The sequence below is a fragment of the Cornus florida genome, unplaced genomic scaffold (assembly GCF_030987335.1).
Source record: "Cornus florida cultivar Cherokee Brave unplaced genomic scaffold, ASM3098733v1 CherokeeBrave_3.0.0_Hap2_Chr05, whole genome shotgun sequence".
NCBI classification, from domain to species: Eukaryota; Viridiplantae; Streptophyta; class Magnoliopsida; order Cornales; family Cornaceae; genus Cornus; species Cornus florida.
This window is the reverse complement of record NW_026775575.1, coordinates 100,538,269-100,555,006: the sequence shown is the minus strand read 5'-3', so window position 1 is coordinate 100,555,006 and position 16,738 is coordinate 100,538,269. Positions and strand designations below refer to the sequence as shown.

General features: G+C 39.7%; 1 protein-coding gene across 2 annotated transcripts in view; it reads right to left on the bottom strand.

Annotated features, from left to right (window-relative positions):
• The window catches only part of LOC132307992 (nuclear-pore anchor), a 58,345-nt gene that overhangs the window by 26,762 nt on the left and 14,845 nt on the right, over nt 1–16,738 (bottom strand). For both annotated transcript variants that reach the window (XM_059805924.1, XM_059805925.1), the window contains exons 13-32: nt 15,818–15,921; nt 15,675–15,743; nt 15,193–15,330; nt 14,985–15,089; nt 14,755–14,868; nt 14,558–14,636; nt 12,892–12,935; nt 12,725–12,798; nt 11,567–11,669; nt 11,294–11,428; nt 11,118–11,216; nt 10,993–11,034; nt 10,754–10,807; nt 10,370–10,549; nt 10,195–10,242; nt 9,227–9,277; nt 1,407–1,490; nt 1,258–1,332; nt 988–1,172; nt 803–905 (exon numbers count right to left, since the gene is read on the bottom strand). In XM_059805924.1, coding sequence (XP_059661907.1) covers nt 803–905; nt 988–1,172; nt 1,258–1,332; nt 1,407–1,490; nt 9,227–9,277; nt 10,195–10,242; nt 10,370–10,549; nt 10,754–10,807; nt 10,993–11,034; nt 11,118–11,216; nt 11,294–11,428; nt 11,567–11,669; nt 12,725–12,798; nt 12,892–12,935; nt 14,558–14,636; nt 14,755–14,868; nt 14,985–15,089; nt 15,193–15,330; nt 15,675–15,743; nt 15,818–15,921 — 1,886 coding nt within the window. The remainder of the gene's footprint in view (nt 1–802; nt 906–987; nt 1,173–1,257; nt 1,333–1,406; nt 1,491–9,226; nt 9,278–10,194; nt 10,243–10,369; nt 10,550–10,753; nt 10,808–10,992; nt 11,035–11,117; nt 11,217–11,293; nt 11,429–11,566; nt 11,670–12,724; nt 12,799–12,891; nt 12,936–14,557; nt 14,637–14,754; nt 14,869–14,984; nt 15,090–15,192; nt 15,331–15,674; nt 15,744–15,817; nt 15,922–16,738) is intronic.

The following is a 16,738-nucleotide window of genomic DNA, read 5'->3' as shown; positions in this document are numbered from 1 at the left end:
TACAGCCATCTGTTATAGTACTCTGTTCTTCAACTCCATTCATCTCTCTCTCGTCCCCATGTTGCGATTATGCTGTTCGTTCTCCAACACTTCTGCCATCCGCGCACTGTCCATAATCTCTAAAGATTTGAGTCTCAAAGACGGAGACAATCTCTCCTCTCCAAAGAGAGGGTCTCAATGACTTGTTATGTTTTTTAATTCAAATTTGTTTCACATAGATAACTCTGCAGAAGATTAAGAGGGTATGCTTTGATTACCACTATTAGAGTGTTTCTGTTAAATAATTTGTAATCTAATTGAGATGCAAATGAGGGGTTCCTTCTTCAATCATATCGAATCCACTATTATTGTATTCATTAAATCAGATATCTTAAAAAATGTAATATTCTTTCTTTCCTTTTCCTCCGTGATTTTGTATGTTTAGTCTTGCTAACAGGTGCAACGGAGCGGAAGCACGTTGTGAACTGTATTTTTGCAGCGGTTTGGAGTACAAACCTGTCTGGGGTTTGGAACGGGGTAAGGGACAAAGCATAATAAACGGGGCGGGGTAGGGTTTGGGGAAATCCGCCCCAGCCCACCACCCCTACATTGCCATTCCTAGCTAGGAGGGTACACCGGGAAAAGAACTAGCATTAACCATTATTTTGCACAAAGAGACATCTCCAAGACTAAAAACTGTTTTCGGCCTTCACCGTTGTATCAAGCAACAGCCCCTTCGAAAATTTTCTTTTATGAACTATATGTTACAGCAAAAAACATATTCCCATAAAGAGGCATAATTGTTCACCAATTAAGACCCAACCTGTCTTTCATAGTTGGATTGAGAAGCACGCCACTTCCGATGCTCCATCTCCAAATCTTCTTTCAAAGAAGAAAATTGAATTTCCATTGCCGCAATTTGGGATCTACACATGAAAATATTATATAATCAAAGAGTAAATTCAAGATCGGATAAAAGTATAGTACTCAAGAGAAGAAAAAACTCACGTCTTAACAGAACTTTCTTCCTTTAGACTGGAAATTTCAGATAAAGCAGAAGCAACGGCTTCTTCTTTACCAGCGGCAGCAGATACTGCTTCTTTGGACTTTAAAATACAGTCGCTTTCAAGTTCATTAACATGGTTTCGAAGTGATACAATTTCTGCTTCAAGCGATTTCTTCAGCTTATCCGCCTAGTTGACATTTGTAACAAATGAAACTTGCAACCAAAATATGGAAAAACCCAGTTTAAAGTAGATGCCGTGGCATACAAAATACCTCCATTTTAAAGTTTTCATGAGCAAGCTCCATCTGTTTCAGTGCAGCTTCATTCACCTCTGCTATGCTCTTATACTGCAGGGAAGAGACCCTTGAGCAAGCAAGCTCCACAAGATATCGATATAATAATTTGCATACAAAGTAAATACCTGTTGCATGTGATCCTTGTTAACTTGTATGTCCTCTCTCAATTTTTCAATTTCTTCCTTTGTAGTCTGCAACTCTGCAATAGCCTATAGCAAGTTGTGGTAGTCAGCCAGAAATGTACATAAAAGTATTAAAGAGTTCAACATTATCTACTATCAGTCAAGATAGAATTTCCTTACAAAAAGGGTAGCACGACTGTTGAAAAACAAAAAACAAGTCCAATCCACTTCTACCAGGAATAAGTTTATATGGTGACAAAGTTGGAATATGGAGCGAGTCTGAGACAATGTCACTTTAAACATCAACTGAATAAAAATCTCTTCTTTCATAGGAGTGCTTTACCAATGCTTAATGTTAGCACACATCGTTGAATAGTAAGTCCATAGTCATCTTACCCAGAATTTTCACCCACATTAAATTCATCTCAATCAGTTCCTCAATAGAGAATTCTTATCCAACTTGTAAACATATTACTTGCTCCATTCCACCATTCCAACGTTAATCAAGAAAAGGCTACACAAGCATCAATGACGCTTTTTTGAGGGAAAGGAGTACTAGAATATCATTTCCTCTCTCATAAAGATAGGAGCTACGGTTAATAAAGAATCTGATTTTCTTTAACCAACCATTTTCAGGAAGTGGTCAAAAGGGTATGCAATGCTAGAGCAATAGCCTTCGGATGTGAATGCTGAAAAACATGTACAATAATAAGGTCAACTAGCAATGAAAGAGTTAGTATATCTTATGGCAAGGTCTCCTAAAAAGCAAAAGGAAAGGGTATGATGGGATCTCAAACCAAATTAGATTTTGGTAATCACAAGTGTGCAGGTTTTGACATTAATGGTGTGTAATGGTCCTTTGAAGCATTTGTACCAGTTCTGCAAGATATAGCAAACAGATAAGGAGGCTCTAGTTGAATGTAATATCATGCAAGGGAGATTTCGGATCATCACTTATCAGGGTTATGCAGGACTGAGTGTTCGAATCGATGAAGAGCATTCTTGGATTGCTATATTGAGCAGATGACGTAGGGGAGGGACACTATCTAGGAGGATGGAAACGACAACCGAAAGGATTGTGATTTGATCCTTTACACCGTGTTGAAGCAGGAAAATTTTTTATCACCAGGGGAATCAAGCACAAGAGTTCCTACCAAGGTAATTTTCTCAGGGTGGACTATTGTGCAAGCAGAGATCCTCACATTGAAAATTAAATTCAGAGGCATAAGATGATTATTAATTGGTGATGAATGTGAGAGAAATACAGAATAATTCATTTTTTATGCTCACAACCAACTTCCACCTCTTGTTTTTGGAGTTCATTTAATTAGGACACGGTGGTCTGCCTCTAACGCCTACACCAGCTGGACAACAAAATTGATTTTTGTTATAAATTACAGGATAAGAAGAAATGTAGAACTGAACTTCCATGAATTAAAACAAATTATAATTGATTATAATTCCTTCTTTTTTTTTATAAGTAAAAGTGTATTAGAAAGTGTTCAAAAGAGGAACGCATCCCAACAGCTATATTCAAATACCAAAACCAAAAAAGGAGTCTTATGGACCCAAAGAACCCAAAAAGTCCACGATTTCATCTAAAGATAAACAATTTCTCCCCATCCTCCAACCAAAAAGAGAACTAACAATAGAAAACTTCAATTCTCCAACGGAGGATTCCTCTCCATCAAAAGATCTTATATTCAACTCTTTCCAAAGACTCCACCAAACACAAAGGGAGGTCGCCCTCCAAGAGTCATGAGCATGAACCCCCACCATGTGGCCCCTCCAAATATAAATCAAATCCCTTGAAGTCCTCCGGGGCATAACCCATTGGACGCCAAACACACCAAAAATAAGACTCCAGCAGTCATGAGCCACGAGGCAATGCAAAATAAGGTGATCCGCAGACTATCCATCATTCTTACACAGACAACACCAGTTGACCATGATTTGTCTTCTCTTTCTCAAATTGTCCAGAGTCAAAATCTTGCCCAATCCGAACAAAAAAAGCCACCCTAAGAGGAGCCTTCGAATGCCAAACCATTTTCCACGTGAAATTGGAACCGTGAAACTCGGAGAGGCATAGAAAAAAGGAACGGACCTGAAAAGTTCCCTATGGAGAAGGCAACCAAGTCAAGGAATCCAATCCAGAGTATAGGTCCAACAAGCTAGTCACGTCGTCCAACTCCCAATCCTGAAAGGATCGCTGGTATCGCACACCCAAGAAAACCTACCGCTACTGAGTCGATATCAGTCAACTATCAAAGCATGTCTATCAACAACAATCCTCTCGGGAACAAACAAGACAACGGGCGATCCTCGCACCAAGTATCCTTCCAAAATCGGACGTTCCTTCCCTCCCGAACTCTAAATCTAATATACTTAGAGAACTCATCTCAACCCTTCCGAATGAATTTCCACACCCCCACGCTGACAACAAATCTAACCGGCCTAGATGGCCATCCCCTCTCTCCACCCCAAAGCAACACGAAATAACCCTCCTCCATAACTTATGCCTTTCGCTACCAAATCTCCATAACCACTTACCTAGGAGCGCTATGTTGAAAGGGGCTAACCTCCTAATCCTAACACCGCCCAACTAAAAAGGCCTGCAAACATGCTCCTACTGGACAAGATGAAAATTAAACTCCTCCCAACGGCCGCCCCAAAGGAAGTTCCGTTGAAGAATCTCAAGTCTTCCAACAATAGAGAAAGGGATCTGGAAAAGCGAAAGAAAATAAGTTAGAAGACTAGACAATATACTCTTCACCAAAGTAACTTTCCCGCCCTTCGAAAGATATTGTTTTTTCCACCTAGCCAACCTACTCTCGAAACGCTTTATAACCAAGTCCCAGCTTCCCACCCTCTTTGACAAATCACCCAACGGCAAGCCCAAATAAGAAATAGGGAAGGAGCTCGTCCCACACCCTAAGACCGCCGCAAGAGAAGCCACCTCCTGAACCTCCCCGACAGGAACAAGCACATTCTTACCCACGTTAACTTTCAAACATGAAACTGCCCAAAAGCAAACCAGATCACATCTCAAATACCTCAGTTGGGACACATCTACCTCACAAAAAACCAGAGTGTCATCCGCAAAAAGCAAGTGAGAGATCTCCATCCGCTAAACTGAATCTGAACCCATCCTGAAACCCTGATAAATCCCAAATCCACAGCCCTTCTCGTCAACCAACTAAGAGTCTCCATAACAATAATGAACAAGAAGGGGGAGAGGGGATCCCCTTGCCTCAAACCACAAGAACAGCCAAAAAAACCCGGATGAAGACCAATTCACCAACACAGAAAATCTGACAGAAGAAACGCACACCTCGATCCATCTCCTCCATCCCGAAACCTATCCTCTCTAGCAAATAAAACAAGAAATTACAACTAACATGATCATAGGCTTTCTCAATATCGAGCTTACACAAAACTCCAGGAACAGCGTTACTAAGCCTATAATCCACACATTCACTGGCAATGAGAGCGGAATCCAGGATATGTCTACCCCAATGAACGCATTTTGATATTCAGAAATGACACCGTCCAGAACCTCCCTCAATCTCAACGCAAAGATGTTAGCGATAAGCTTATAGATACACCCAAGCAGACTTATTGGTCTAAAATCCTTAACGTCATAAGCACCACCCTTCTTAAGAAGTAGGGCAATGAAAGATGCATTCAGCGACTTTTCGAACCTCCCATTAGAATGGAACTCATGATAAGTGTCTATCACCTCCTGTCTCACCACCTCCCAGCTTTCCAATAAAAACCTCATTGTCAAACCATCCGCCTTCGGAGCTTTGTCACCATTACAGCTCTTCAAAGCCTTCAAAACCTACTCCACTGAAAAGGGACTCTCTAACCCATCCCCATCCACAGCTGAAATAGAGTCAAAATAAAGGCCATCGAGCCGTGGCCTCCAACATAAAGGCTTAGAGTAGAGCCTCTGGTAGAAAGAAACAATCCCCCTACGCACCTTCCCCTCCGTACTCAACACCGTTCCGTCTACCCGAATACGCCCAATACGATTACCCCTCCTATGGGCATTAAAAGTTCTATGAAAAAAATATGAATTACGGTCTCCCTCTTTGAGCCATAAAGCCCGAGATTTCCGTCGCAACGAAATTTCCTCCATAACAACAATCTCTACCTGACAAGTTGCTCTCCTATCACGTTGAGACTCAACACCACCACCCACCCCTTCCAATCTATCAATCTCAGCAATATCAGCAAGAGCCCTATTTTTTCTTCACTCTAGATTACCAAACACCTCCTTGTTCCATCTTTTGAGTTTGTTTTCCAGGAATCGAAGCTTTCCAGTCAAAATAAAACTCGGTGTTCCCACCACCGTATCCTCCTCCCACCAACCCATCCCTATCCACAGCTGAAATAGAGTCAAAATGAAGGCCATGGAGCCGTGGCCTCCAACGTAATCGCTTTGAGTAGAGCCTCCGGTAGAAAGAAACAATCCCCCTACGCACCTTCCCCTCCGTACTGTCCACACAAATCCACCCAATATGATTACCCCTCTATGGGCATTAGAAGTTATATGAAAAAAATTTGTATTACGGTCTCCCTCTTTGAGCCATAAAGCCCAAGATTTCCGTCGCCACGAAATTTCCTCCATAACAGCAATCTTTACAATCTCTGCCTGACAAGCTGCTTTCCTATCACGTTGAGACTCAACAACACCACCCACCCCTTCATCAATCTCAGCAATAACGGCAAGAGCCTTATTCTTCCTCCACTCTAGATTACCAAACACCTCCTTGTTCCATCTTTTGAGTTTGTTTTCCAGGAGTCAAAGCTTTCCAGTCAAAATAAAACTCGACGTTCCCACCACCGTATCCTCCTCCCACCAACCCATCCCTATCCACAGCTGAAATAGAGTCAAAATGAGGCTTAGAGTAGAGCCTCTGGTAGAAAGAAACAATCCCCCTAAGCACCTTCCCCTCTGTACTCAACACCGTTCTGTCCACACAAATCCATCCAATATGATTACACCTCCTATGGGCATTAGAAGTTCTATGAAAAAAAATTGTATTACAGTCTCCCTCTTTGAGCCATAAAGCCCGAGATTTCCGTCACCACGAAATTTCCTCCATAACAGCAATCTCTACAATCTCTACCTGACAAGCTGCTCTCCTATCACATTGAGACTCAACAACAACACCCACCCCTTCATCAATCTTAGCAATATCAGCAAGAGCCTTATTCTTCCTCCAATCTAGATTACTAAACACCTCCTTGGTCCATCTTTTGAGTTTGTTTTCCAGGAGTCTAAGCTTTCCAGTCAAAGCTTTCCTCCCCCCACCAAGATTGCACTTTCCCCTGAAAATCAACCCCTCTAAGCCACATGTTCTAAAATCTGAAAGAGTGTCTTAATCCTCTATAATCCAAAACCAAAGGAATGTGGTCATAAGTCACCCTAGCCAAAACAGCATGAACTGTGTCCGGAAACTTCTCCTCCCACTCCCCAGAAATCAAGAATCTATCCAGGCAGGAAAGGGTGGACACCTCCCTACCACTGGAACATGTAAAAGCAGCTCCCTCCAATGGAAGTTCGATAAGATCATGTCCATCAATAAACTCCGAAAATTGCATCATAGCCAAAGTCCATTGACCACCTGTAGATCTCTCCAACGGAGACCTAACCACGTTGAAATCCCCAGTCACACACCATGGAAGAGACCAAAACTCCTTCACCACACTAATCTCCTTCCACAGCGCAAGCCTCTCACAATCATCCACCGGCCCATAAATGTCAGATAAAGCCCAAGAAAAACCATCCACCTCCATCACAAAAGCACAAGATAGAGAGAATCGCTCTCTCCAAATATCCACCCTTGACATCCATCTCCTATCCCACATGAGAAGAATGCTTCCAAATGACCCTGAAGAGTCCAAAACCTCCCATTCAATGACCCTACTCCCCCAAAGGCTCTTAACCACTCTACCAGTCATCGAATCAATTTCTTTAAGGCACACCAAATGAACCCCCCATTTTCTCACTACCAACTTCACCACTTTCCCCTTGCTCGGGTCATTGATACCGCAGACATTCCAAGATAAAATTCTTAGCTTCTTGAGGAAACAAGAACACTCACCTCTCCCTCACCCCTCCCTACCCCCCTAGCACTACCCCTTCCTGCTCCACCTTATCTTGCTTTCATAGTTCACATCTCAACAAAGGTTTCTCAGCTCCCTATCCCCTTTCCCAAGAGGAAGGATTCTTTTTCCTTCTACTCTCCCTTCTAGAGATCTTTTTCATCTCCCCTTCTCTCCCCCTCCACCGTCGCATGAAGAATCAACAAAGCCCTGTCCCGGTTGCCCTTGCAAGAGACACCCAACAGTTCACTAGTGACCCCGATATTTGGCGACCCATTCCTTGCCAATATCAACACAATCCTGCCTTGCAACATCACCGTCCATAACCTTCAGTCTCATGACTACGATCAACCATCCCCAGATTTGGGTGACCCTCCTCCAGTGGATCATGTCACCACAATCCTGCCAATGGATCATGTCAAGAGACCTGCCCTTCTCAACCCTGATCCCACCTTCATCACCTCCCTTGGACTTCTCCACCTCAACACAGGACATCCAGTCAACTACACTGTCCACCACACCTTCCCGTACATCAAGGAAAGTATCCGGAGCATTAGTGAGCAATTCATAAGACAAATGCGAGACGGTCGTTTCCTTCTTTTTGACACCACAGGTGGCCTCAAACCTTCACTTTTGGCACAGGACTCGGAAAACGGCACAAGGGTAGGAGCGATTTATTCTGTTAATGAAATTCTGAAGGCCCACCACCTCTCCTCCACGATGATGGACTCCGAGATCTTGCCGCCTTCAACCACAGTAATAACAATCCTCTCTGTGTCGCTCATTTCATAAGCCTCAACATCCCAAAATCCTCCACATAAATCCCCAATTGCAACAAACAGCTTCTGACACCAAAAATGCAGAGGAAGACCGTACACGATGACTCGCCGGTGATTAGTCTTCTTTCTCAACCCAAAACACCTAACCCTATAACACTATAGGTCGATGAACGGCTACGCGTCGCCCCATGTTTTCTTTCCCCTATTTAGCACCTTTTGTGCCTTCTTAATCGACAAGAATCGAAACAGCAAAAGACCATCGGCCAGAGAAGAAACCCTAACCCCACACGAGATCCTCCATCTCTTCGTAGCCTAATCTTTAATCTCCTCAAAAGACCCCACATCACTGTCAAATCTCCCAACAAGGTAAGACTTAAGCATCAATTCGCGAGTAGAAGTGATGTAATTGTCCACCCTAAAATATGCCCTCTGATTGAAGATTCACATTCCACATCTCCTTGTAGATCCAGGAGGGAGGCTTGTGACCTCCAAAAACGACGACAACTGGCCATCGAGCGCTCTCATGAAAGCATCCAGATGAGAAAAGGGAAACAAGAAATGAAAAAATCACAGAAGATTAGAGGAACTCAAGAGAGAGGAGAGGAAAACAAAGAAAACATAACAAAGGATTTCACCAGAATGGACGACTTCGGTGACTAATCGGAGTAGTAGACTCAGACCGCATCTTTGTTACGAAGCTCCCTATTGATTATAATTCTTACCCAAAAAGGCTTAATAATCAATTCTATTTCTCACTTCCAGAGTTCCAGACCTTAAATCCAAGAAAATTCTGCTAAAAGATTCTACATCTGAGTAATTATAATTGCCAAAATCTTTCACAAGCCATAAGCACATGGATACAAATTAAATGTGAATCTATAAAAGTACAGATAGAGGAATTAAGAACTAAGCATGATTCTGATTACTGACCTTATTAGTTGGGAAAGACGAAGTACCACATTCACCATCATTATTTGAGATCTGCGTTAGAAAGTCAAGTATCAAAAGCAGAAATAAAATGAGTCACGGAAAGAGAGAGAGAGAGAGAGAGAGAGAGAGAGATAAATCGGAAGAGAAGAGGCGTTCACAACCATTCACATGTAAGCTGAAAATAATATTTAAAATATTTTTACAAAACATAACAAATCTCAAACAAGATTTTCTTATAAAGTACAACTTTACCATTTTTTTTGCTCAAACACATTCATTATTGGCTAAGCCATCAACATAACTCAATTGGAGCACAACGTACTAATGGGCATTGTCAAAGACAAATTCTGGATGAGCTCACCATAACTTCCATTCGTAGAGGACATCCAGACACAAACCAAGTATATTGTCTTTTAGATCCACCATGGTCAATTTATTATCACACTTAACCCAAGTGTGACAGCTAGCCAAGCAGGGGAAATCTCTAGGTAGTGGTACTAGAGACCTGATCATATTGGACAGACTGGGTTTGCACGTAAAAAGGAAGGCTATCACTGTTGGGATAGCCCAGCCATTTGAAGAGAAAATAGAAATGGAATAAGTAGAAGGTTTTACCACTAATCTCATGCTTGTACTAATACAACTTAAAAATTACCCAATCATAATAAAGACTGAATGCATCAAGGAACATTCAATTGCACAAATGACAAGTAGAGTTTTTACAACCACATAAACAATAGAGAGACATGTTAAAGCAAACAGTTCTCACACAGTGCATAGATTGCTCAAATGATGGCTTCAAGATCCCCTTCAGAAGAAAATTTTAAGAAACATCACCAAAAATAAAAAAGAATCCAAGGGCTCTGAAGTAAGTAGGAAGTGGCAGAAGATACCACTCAAGCAAAAAGCTGCCAATTAGTAACATCACTACCAAATTTCAGAATGGGAACTTATCAAACTAGAAATACCTTAATTTCCGAAGATTTAATCTTTTTCTCCAGATCAGAAAATCGGGCCTGCAATGCAATGATTATATTAGAGCTAGTCTTTATAAATGATTTAAGCAAGGACTGGATTGACAATAATACAATATGAAAACCATTAAAAACACTAATGGAAGACAATAGATTTGAAAGCAGAAACCTCAGCAACAGCAGCCCTAGACTCAGCAGCAGCAAATGAATGCAATGCATTAGCTAACTCTTTTCCCATTTCTTCAACTTGTCTCATGGCATTTTTCATAGTATTTTCCCGGTCAAGTGAGAGACTTCGAACGTTATCACGCTGTTCTTGAAGCTCTTTCTTAGCCTCAACCCATTCTCTCTGCATAAATGTCAGATTTCACTATCATCAACCGAACACAAATTCTATTAACTTGTACAATGTTAAATCTCAATATCATCAATTTGAAACAAATTATGTTAAATTTACAGAAGAAAAAGACCCAGAATACGTCAAAACTCTAGATAGAAATAGAATACTTGGAGAAACATCCAAGTGCATTATAAAATTTCCAAGAAAACACACCTCAATCTGTTTAATATACTCCTCTTGCTTTCTCTTCTCTGCACCTCTGGCCTCCTACAGTTCCCATGAGGAAGAAATATAAAATGCCACGATATTACTCTTTGTGGGAATCTAAATTCAATTACCAAAAACTAGATACATGACAAACCAAACAGAAGCCAAAAGGCAACAACATGACATGATGGGCTGTGCAATTACAAAGAGATAGTACATGAAATGAATTTAAAGAACTAAACTACCTCACGAACTTCCTCAGCACTCTGAATGGTGTCCAAACTAGCCTGCATAAATTATACACACAAGTGAAAATCAAAGTTGAAATATTATCGCTCACCAACCCACAATAAATTGAAAGGAAAAGGACCTGCAAACGATGAACCCTCTCCGACAAACTACGGACTTCATCAAAAGCTCTCTTTTCAGAATTTGACAACATTTCTTTTTCATGCTTCAAAACAGACACCTGTGGAGAAATTTGGGAATTAACGAGTATGGTCAAGGCAAATTGTTTGCAACAGTTAGAACTGAAGTAATTCTCACCTCCATAGTTAACTTTCTTGAAAGCTCCTCAGCACGATGCATGGAATCGGAACCTTCACGCAGCTTTCGTTGGTAATCCACGATTAACTGCGAGAACTCGACATTTCTGGCTATAACACCATTGGTTTCCTCTCTCTGACATAATATTCAGAGTAAACAATAAGAAAACACATGTAAATACAGATGTATTTTCTGTTATGACATACAGAGTGGATATAAAGAGAAGAAGAGGGAAAGATGGTGTAGAGAAAATATATTGAATGTTAAGTTCACCTGATGTTCAAATTCTTTCATAAATCTTTCAAGTTTCTCATTTGCGAAATTTGCCTCAATAGATAATTTGTCCCGCTCTGATCTCAGTGATATTATCTCGCTCCTGACCCAAAAACAGCAAAGGTATACAGTTGGATACAGTATCACACTGAAAGCAACTAAGAAGATAAAATATATATATATATATATATATATATATATATATATATATATATATATATAATAAAATAAAAAAAAGCACACACGTGCGCGCATAATTTTTATTATTATGATCTAGGAAGCACGGGCACTACTCTAGGGGATGCATGGCGGGGAGTCGGGAGTATAAAGTTCTCTTTATTCTGGTTGGACACGGTAGGGATATGGCAATGACACAGTATCGACGTGGCAGGGATACGGCAATGACAGATAATCATTTTTTCATATATATATAAAATATGTTATATTATTATTTTATTGATGTATTATTATTTTATTGATGTATCCCGGCAGTACTCATATTGTATCGTACTCATGTCCCTGGTCCATATCTGTGCTCCACAGATTATGATTGCGGAGATGATAAAGACAGCCCAACGATCTTTAACAGAAGCAAATAAAAATCAACAGAAAATACGCCTTCCCAAAGAGAAAAATGCAACACCAATATTATCTTTATTATCTGTTCATACATATTCAGATCGATTAAATTGCTCCAATTATTCCAATATTATTGCACATCAACGCCACTATTGGAGACTTGAAAAGAAATTTGGGGCATTTTCCTGGTTCAGTCTCAAAGAAGTTCTTAATAGGTTCTTGGACAAAACTGTAATAACATCCAACCCCACTTTCAAGCGAGACATGGTGATATGCTACTGCTACTAACAGATCTTAAAAAAATAAAATGCAATAACACAAAAAATCATTGCAAAAAAGAAAGTTGATAAACTTGAAATGATACATGTGGAGATCTAAATGATGTACATCCCACAAGAAAGGCATGAAGAAAGAACAGCTAAAAATACACAAAATGAACATTCCCAGAGAACTCATCAGCTCTCAAGCACTGAAATGCACTTGCAAAACACGAACTAATAAGTAAAGGGACGAAGAGGAGGAGGGGGACGGAGGGGAAAGATGGAGAAAGGAAGAAACATATCAAGTTATCAACTATACCTTTTCTTGGACAAATCCTCTTCAAGACATCTCATACGCTCCTGAGACTTTTCTTGGGAATTTTTTGTAGCTTCCTGTAATTTGTTATTCACAATAATAAAGTTAGAAGCACCAAAGTTACAATACCATAGACACGACCTTCAAAAAAAAAAAACTGTTAACTGTACCTGAGAACCTTCGAGTAGAAGCAAGAAGTCTTTCCTTCCATCTTCTGCAAACCAAGTAACCACCCATCACAAAATGTACCACACAAAATGATGTGTTGGAATGGGCGACATATTAGATAAAATATAGCCAACCAAAAATAGAAACAGCCACTACAAAAGAAACCATGTCTCAGCACAAAATCTGATTTATTATGCAACCAAGCATTATAGAAAGAGGGAAAGGTTACACGTATAAGAAATATAAAACTTTTCCAAGGCCATCGACCCGTCATAATTAACAAAAGTCTGGGACCAATATACTTTGCATGGATGCTTTTCATTGTGCATTCATCTCAAGAAATCCAATGAACACGACAACATACCTTCAACTCAGATGAGAAACAACAACATTTATCTGAGGCACAGAACAAAAACATAAAATACTGACCAACCACAAGAATTGATGTAGCCAATAAAAAATAAGGGACTAAATCTACTGGTTCAGTAACGAAAAATTGATTATGGCAATCCTCCTACAGAATTGAAAAGGTAGAAAGTATGCCACAAAAATATTGTGTTTTCACACGTCCTATCAATTGGTATCAGACGATATTGATTAAACTTTCAATTTCAGTCTTTTTGCCAGGCCATATTTATTTAAACATAAAAAAGGCTAGCCTAGTGCACAAGGCTCCCGCCATTGCGATGTCTGGGAAGGATCAGATGTATGTAGGCCTTACCTCCGCATGCAGGGAGGATGTTTCCTTGTTTCGAGCTTGTGACCTCTAAGTTACAATGGAACAACACTACTGTTGTGCCAAGGCCCATCCTCACACACACACACACACACATATATATATATCTCAGAGAAAATATACATGTTATGAAAAACCCAGCGACCCAAGAACACAATCAAGAATCACGATAGAAAAGTAAACATGCCGCACACAAAGACTATGCGAAAATCAGGAGATTACAAGTTTCAGCACCCATACCCTAGCTCTCACTCTTACTCTCTCTCATTCCTGCAAATTTCAGTGTTCACTCGTTATCCTACTCCAAAGCCTAAATGCCCTTATGTACCGGGCTCCAAGAGAGTTCTAAACAAGGTCCAAGACCCGCAACCAAAAAACGAATCAAAAAATTTACCATTTTTGGTTCAAACCTGGGTCACAACGTGACCCGTTCCGGAACAAAATTCGGGCCACAACATCACAATATATATATATATGTGTGTGTGTGCTAGAGATGAGATACACATCATTGTTAAGTTTTCAATATACATCCAAAGATCAACTCAAGCTTTTAAGATGTGGGCATGTGTTGCTACATAGTTTTCACTTCATGTACCTTGCACATGTTTAGTAAGACGACCACTTTTTTTAGGGGCTAGGGGATGAAAGCATAAAATTTAAAATAAAATAAAATAAAAGAGGAGGAAATTTTTTAGGAACCAAACAATACAACCTCAATAACAAGATGTGGTAAAAAACAAGAAAAACTAAATCAATGAAACCCCAAGGTGTTGGCCTACTTGGAAAAGACTTGGGCCCTGGTGTCTCATGAAGCATCAGGTCTCAAGATTGATTCCTGCTAGGTGCAAACAATTCCTTTTTTTTTTTTTGGGTGGGTGGAAAAAAAATAAAACATTGACACTGACAAACATAAGAAAAAACACAAAAAGAACCTGGAGCTGCTTCAGCAGAACGAGGATGAAGCATGTGAAGTTTGTGTTCCTCTTCATACAGCCTTTTGTACATTGCAACCTATCCAAAGGAATTGAAGAGAACATAAGAAGGAAAATACTAACAACATATGATATTAGAAATAATAAAATACAAAACCATTCTGTGATGTGCTTCTGAGCGCTTAAGGAATGCTTACAGAGGTGTGAAGAGATTCAATCATCCGTGCTTGCTCTTCTGCTCTCGCTAATATTGCATTAACTTTACAAGCAGCCTCATCAGTATGTTTCTGTATCTCCGTCTCAAACTTTTCCTGACATTCATAGTTGCAACCACAAGCTAAATGTAAAACAAGTCTTCAAACGTAAAGCACTACCCCTGACGAAAAATAAACAAAAACAACAGGAACAAAAAAATTCTTTTTCAAACCTTCAACTCCGATTCCCTGTTCTCTATCTGGTCAGAAAGGCAGCGCACAAGACTTCGGAGCTGGGCATTCTGCTCAACTAACCCATTTATATCCTTAAAAGTCAACTGTTGCAATTTAAATCCAAAAGAAACATCAACAATCAACATTAACAATTGTGCAGAAAAAAGGCTAGGGATATAACAGATGAAGAAAAATAAGAATTCTTACATCAGAAATTACTTTTTCAGCATCAGAATCAGTATTTATCTCAACAGCAAGAACGGCTGTAACGTCATCAGCATAACCCTGACCCACAGATCCACAACGAAGTTGTATATCACGGCATTCCTTCAGCAGTACTGTCACCTGAAATATTTATTAATTAATTCAGGAGGAAACTGCAGGTTAACATTCATATAACCGACATTCAAAAGATGGGCAACCAATTTCAGGTCAACCCAACCTAATGACTTTTTTTAGTAGCATATATCTAATACAAGCAGAGTAGATGTAAAACTATAACTCTTTAGTCTGCAGTGCACTTTGAAGATCATAACTGAATAAACAATAACAGTAATTAACCTGAATGCAAGACAATCTAATAATACACATATACTAGAGCATGAACAGTCTTGGAACCAAAAGAACTGATAAAACAAATTCTTTAGGGAACTAAATCGTCATAAGGTTTTATGAAACTCCCAGGTTACCTGCTTCTGGAGATCAATAATCTCTTTCTGTGCTACAGTGTATTCACGTTCATGCCTCTTCAAGTCAACCTGAAACACATGCATAAATAACCGACCAAAGGATGAATAATAAAATCCTCAACGATGATCAAACCATCACAAACCTTTAAGTCCTGTATTGTTCTCTCCAAAGTAGCCTGTTCAGAAAGAGAATGCTGCAGCTTTTGGTTGACAAGAGAGTATGCTTCAACCAATCTCTCATGTTCCGCTGCATAAGCAACAGATGCCACAGATTCCTTAAAAATGATCCGAGGAGAACAAAATCAAATGAACACTTAACGGCAAACTCTTTCTTTTTGTCTTTTTTTTTTTATTTCCACAAATGTTGCTTTTAACTAAAAAAATAATGAAATTGTAAGTTTTGCAAACAGAATCCTCTTAGGACTGACCATCTACAACTTAACAAACTGTGTGATAAGAAACCTTGTATGGTCAACAATTGTTCATCAAGTAAACTTCTACTGGTTCTGTCATGTGCAACTAGCATATCCAAATGGATCTGGTGTCTAACAACACAAATGCATTAAACTTATCCTAAAAATATATCCTCTTTGGAAAACAAAACTGTTTAAGAACCTGCTGCAACAGCCGATTGGCTAAAGAACAGATGGTGGCAGATTTGTTACGACAGTTCAACAAGAAGCTCAAAGCTGTCTATCGTCAAGTTAGATGTTTGCTAGGTTCTATGCCTTTCGGACCAAAGATCCCCATGTTAAATAAGGGTTTTCCCCCAGAGATATCTGATCAAACAAGAAGAGGACCATCAAATATTTTTGGGGGGGAAAAAAAGAACTTCAAAATATTTTACAAGAAAGGTATTTTCTGGTTATTGACCATAACAAACATGTTGTTGAAAAACAAAACAGGTTAAATTCATACCAAAGAAATCTCTACGACTATGATATGCGCATTAAAGGCTGTTCTCTTAGCATCTCATTATTTTGGCAGCTCGGATGTCAAGTCAAAAGGCCCAAACCATTGCTTAGACATTTCATAACAGTTGAATTTATCTAGCTCGTAAATAA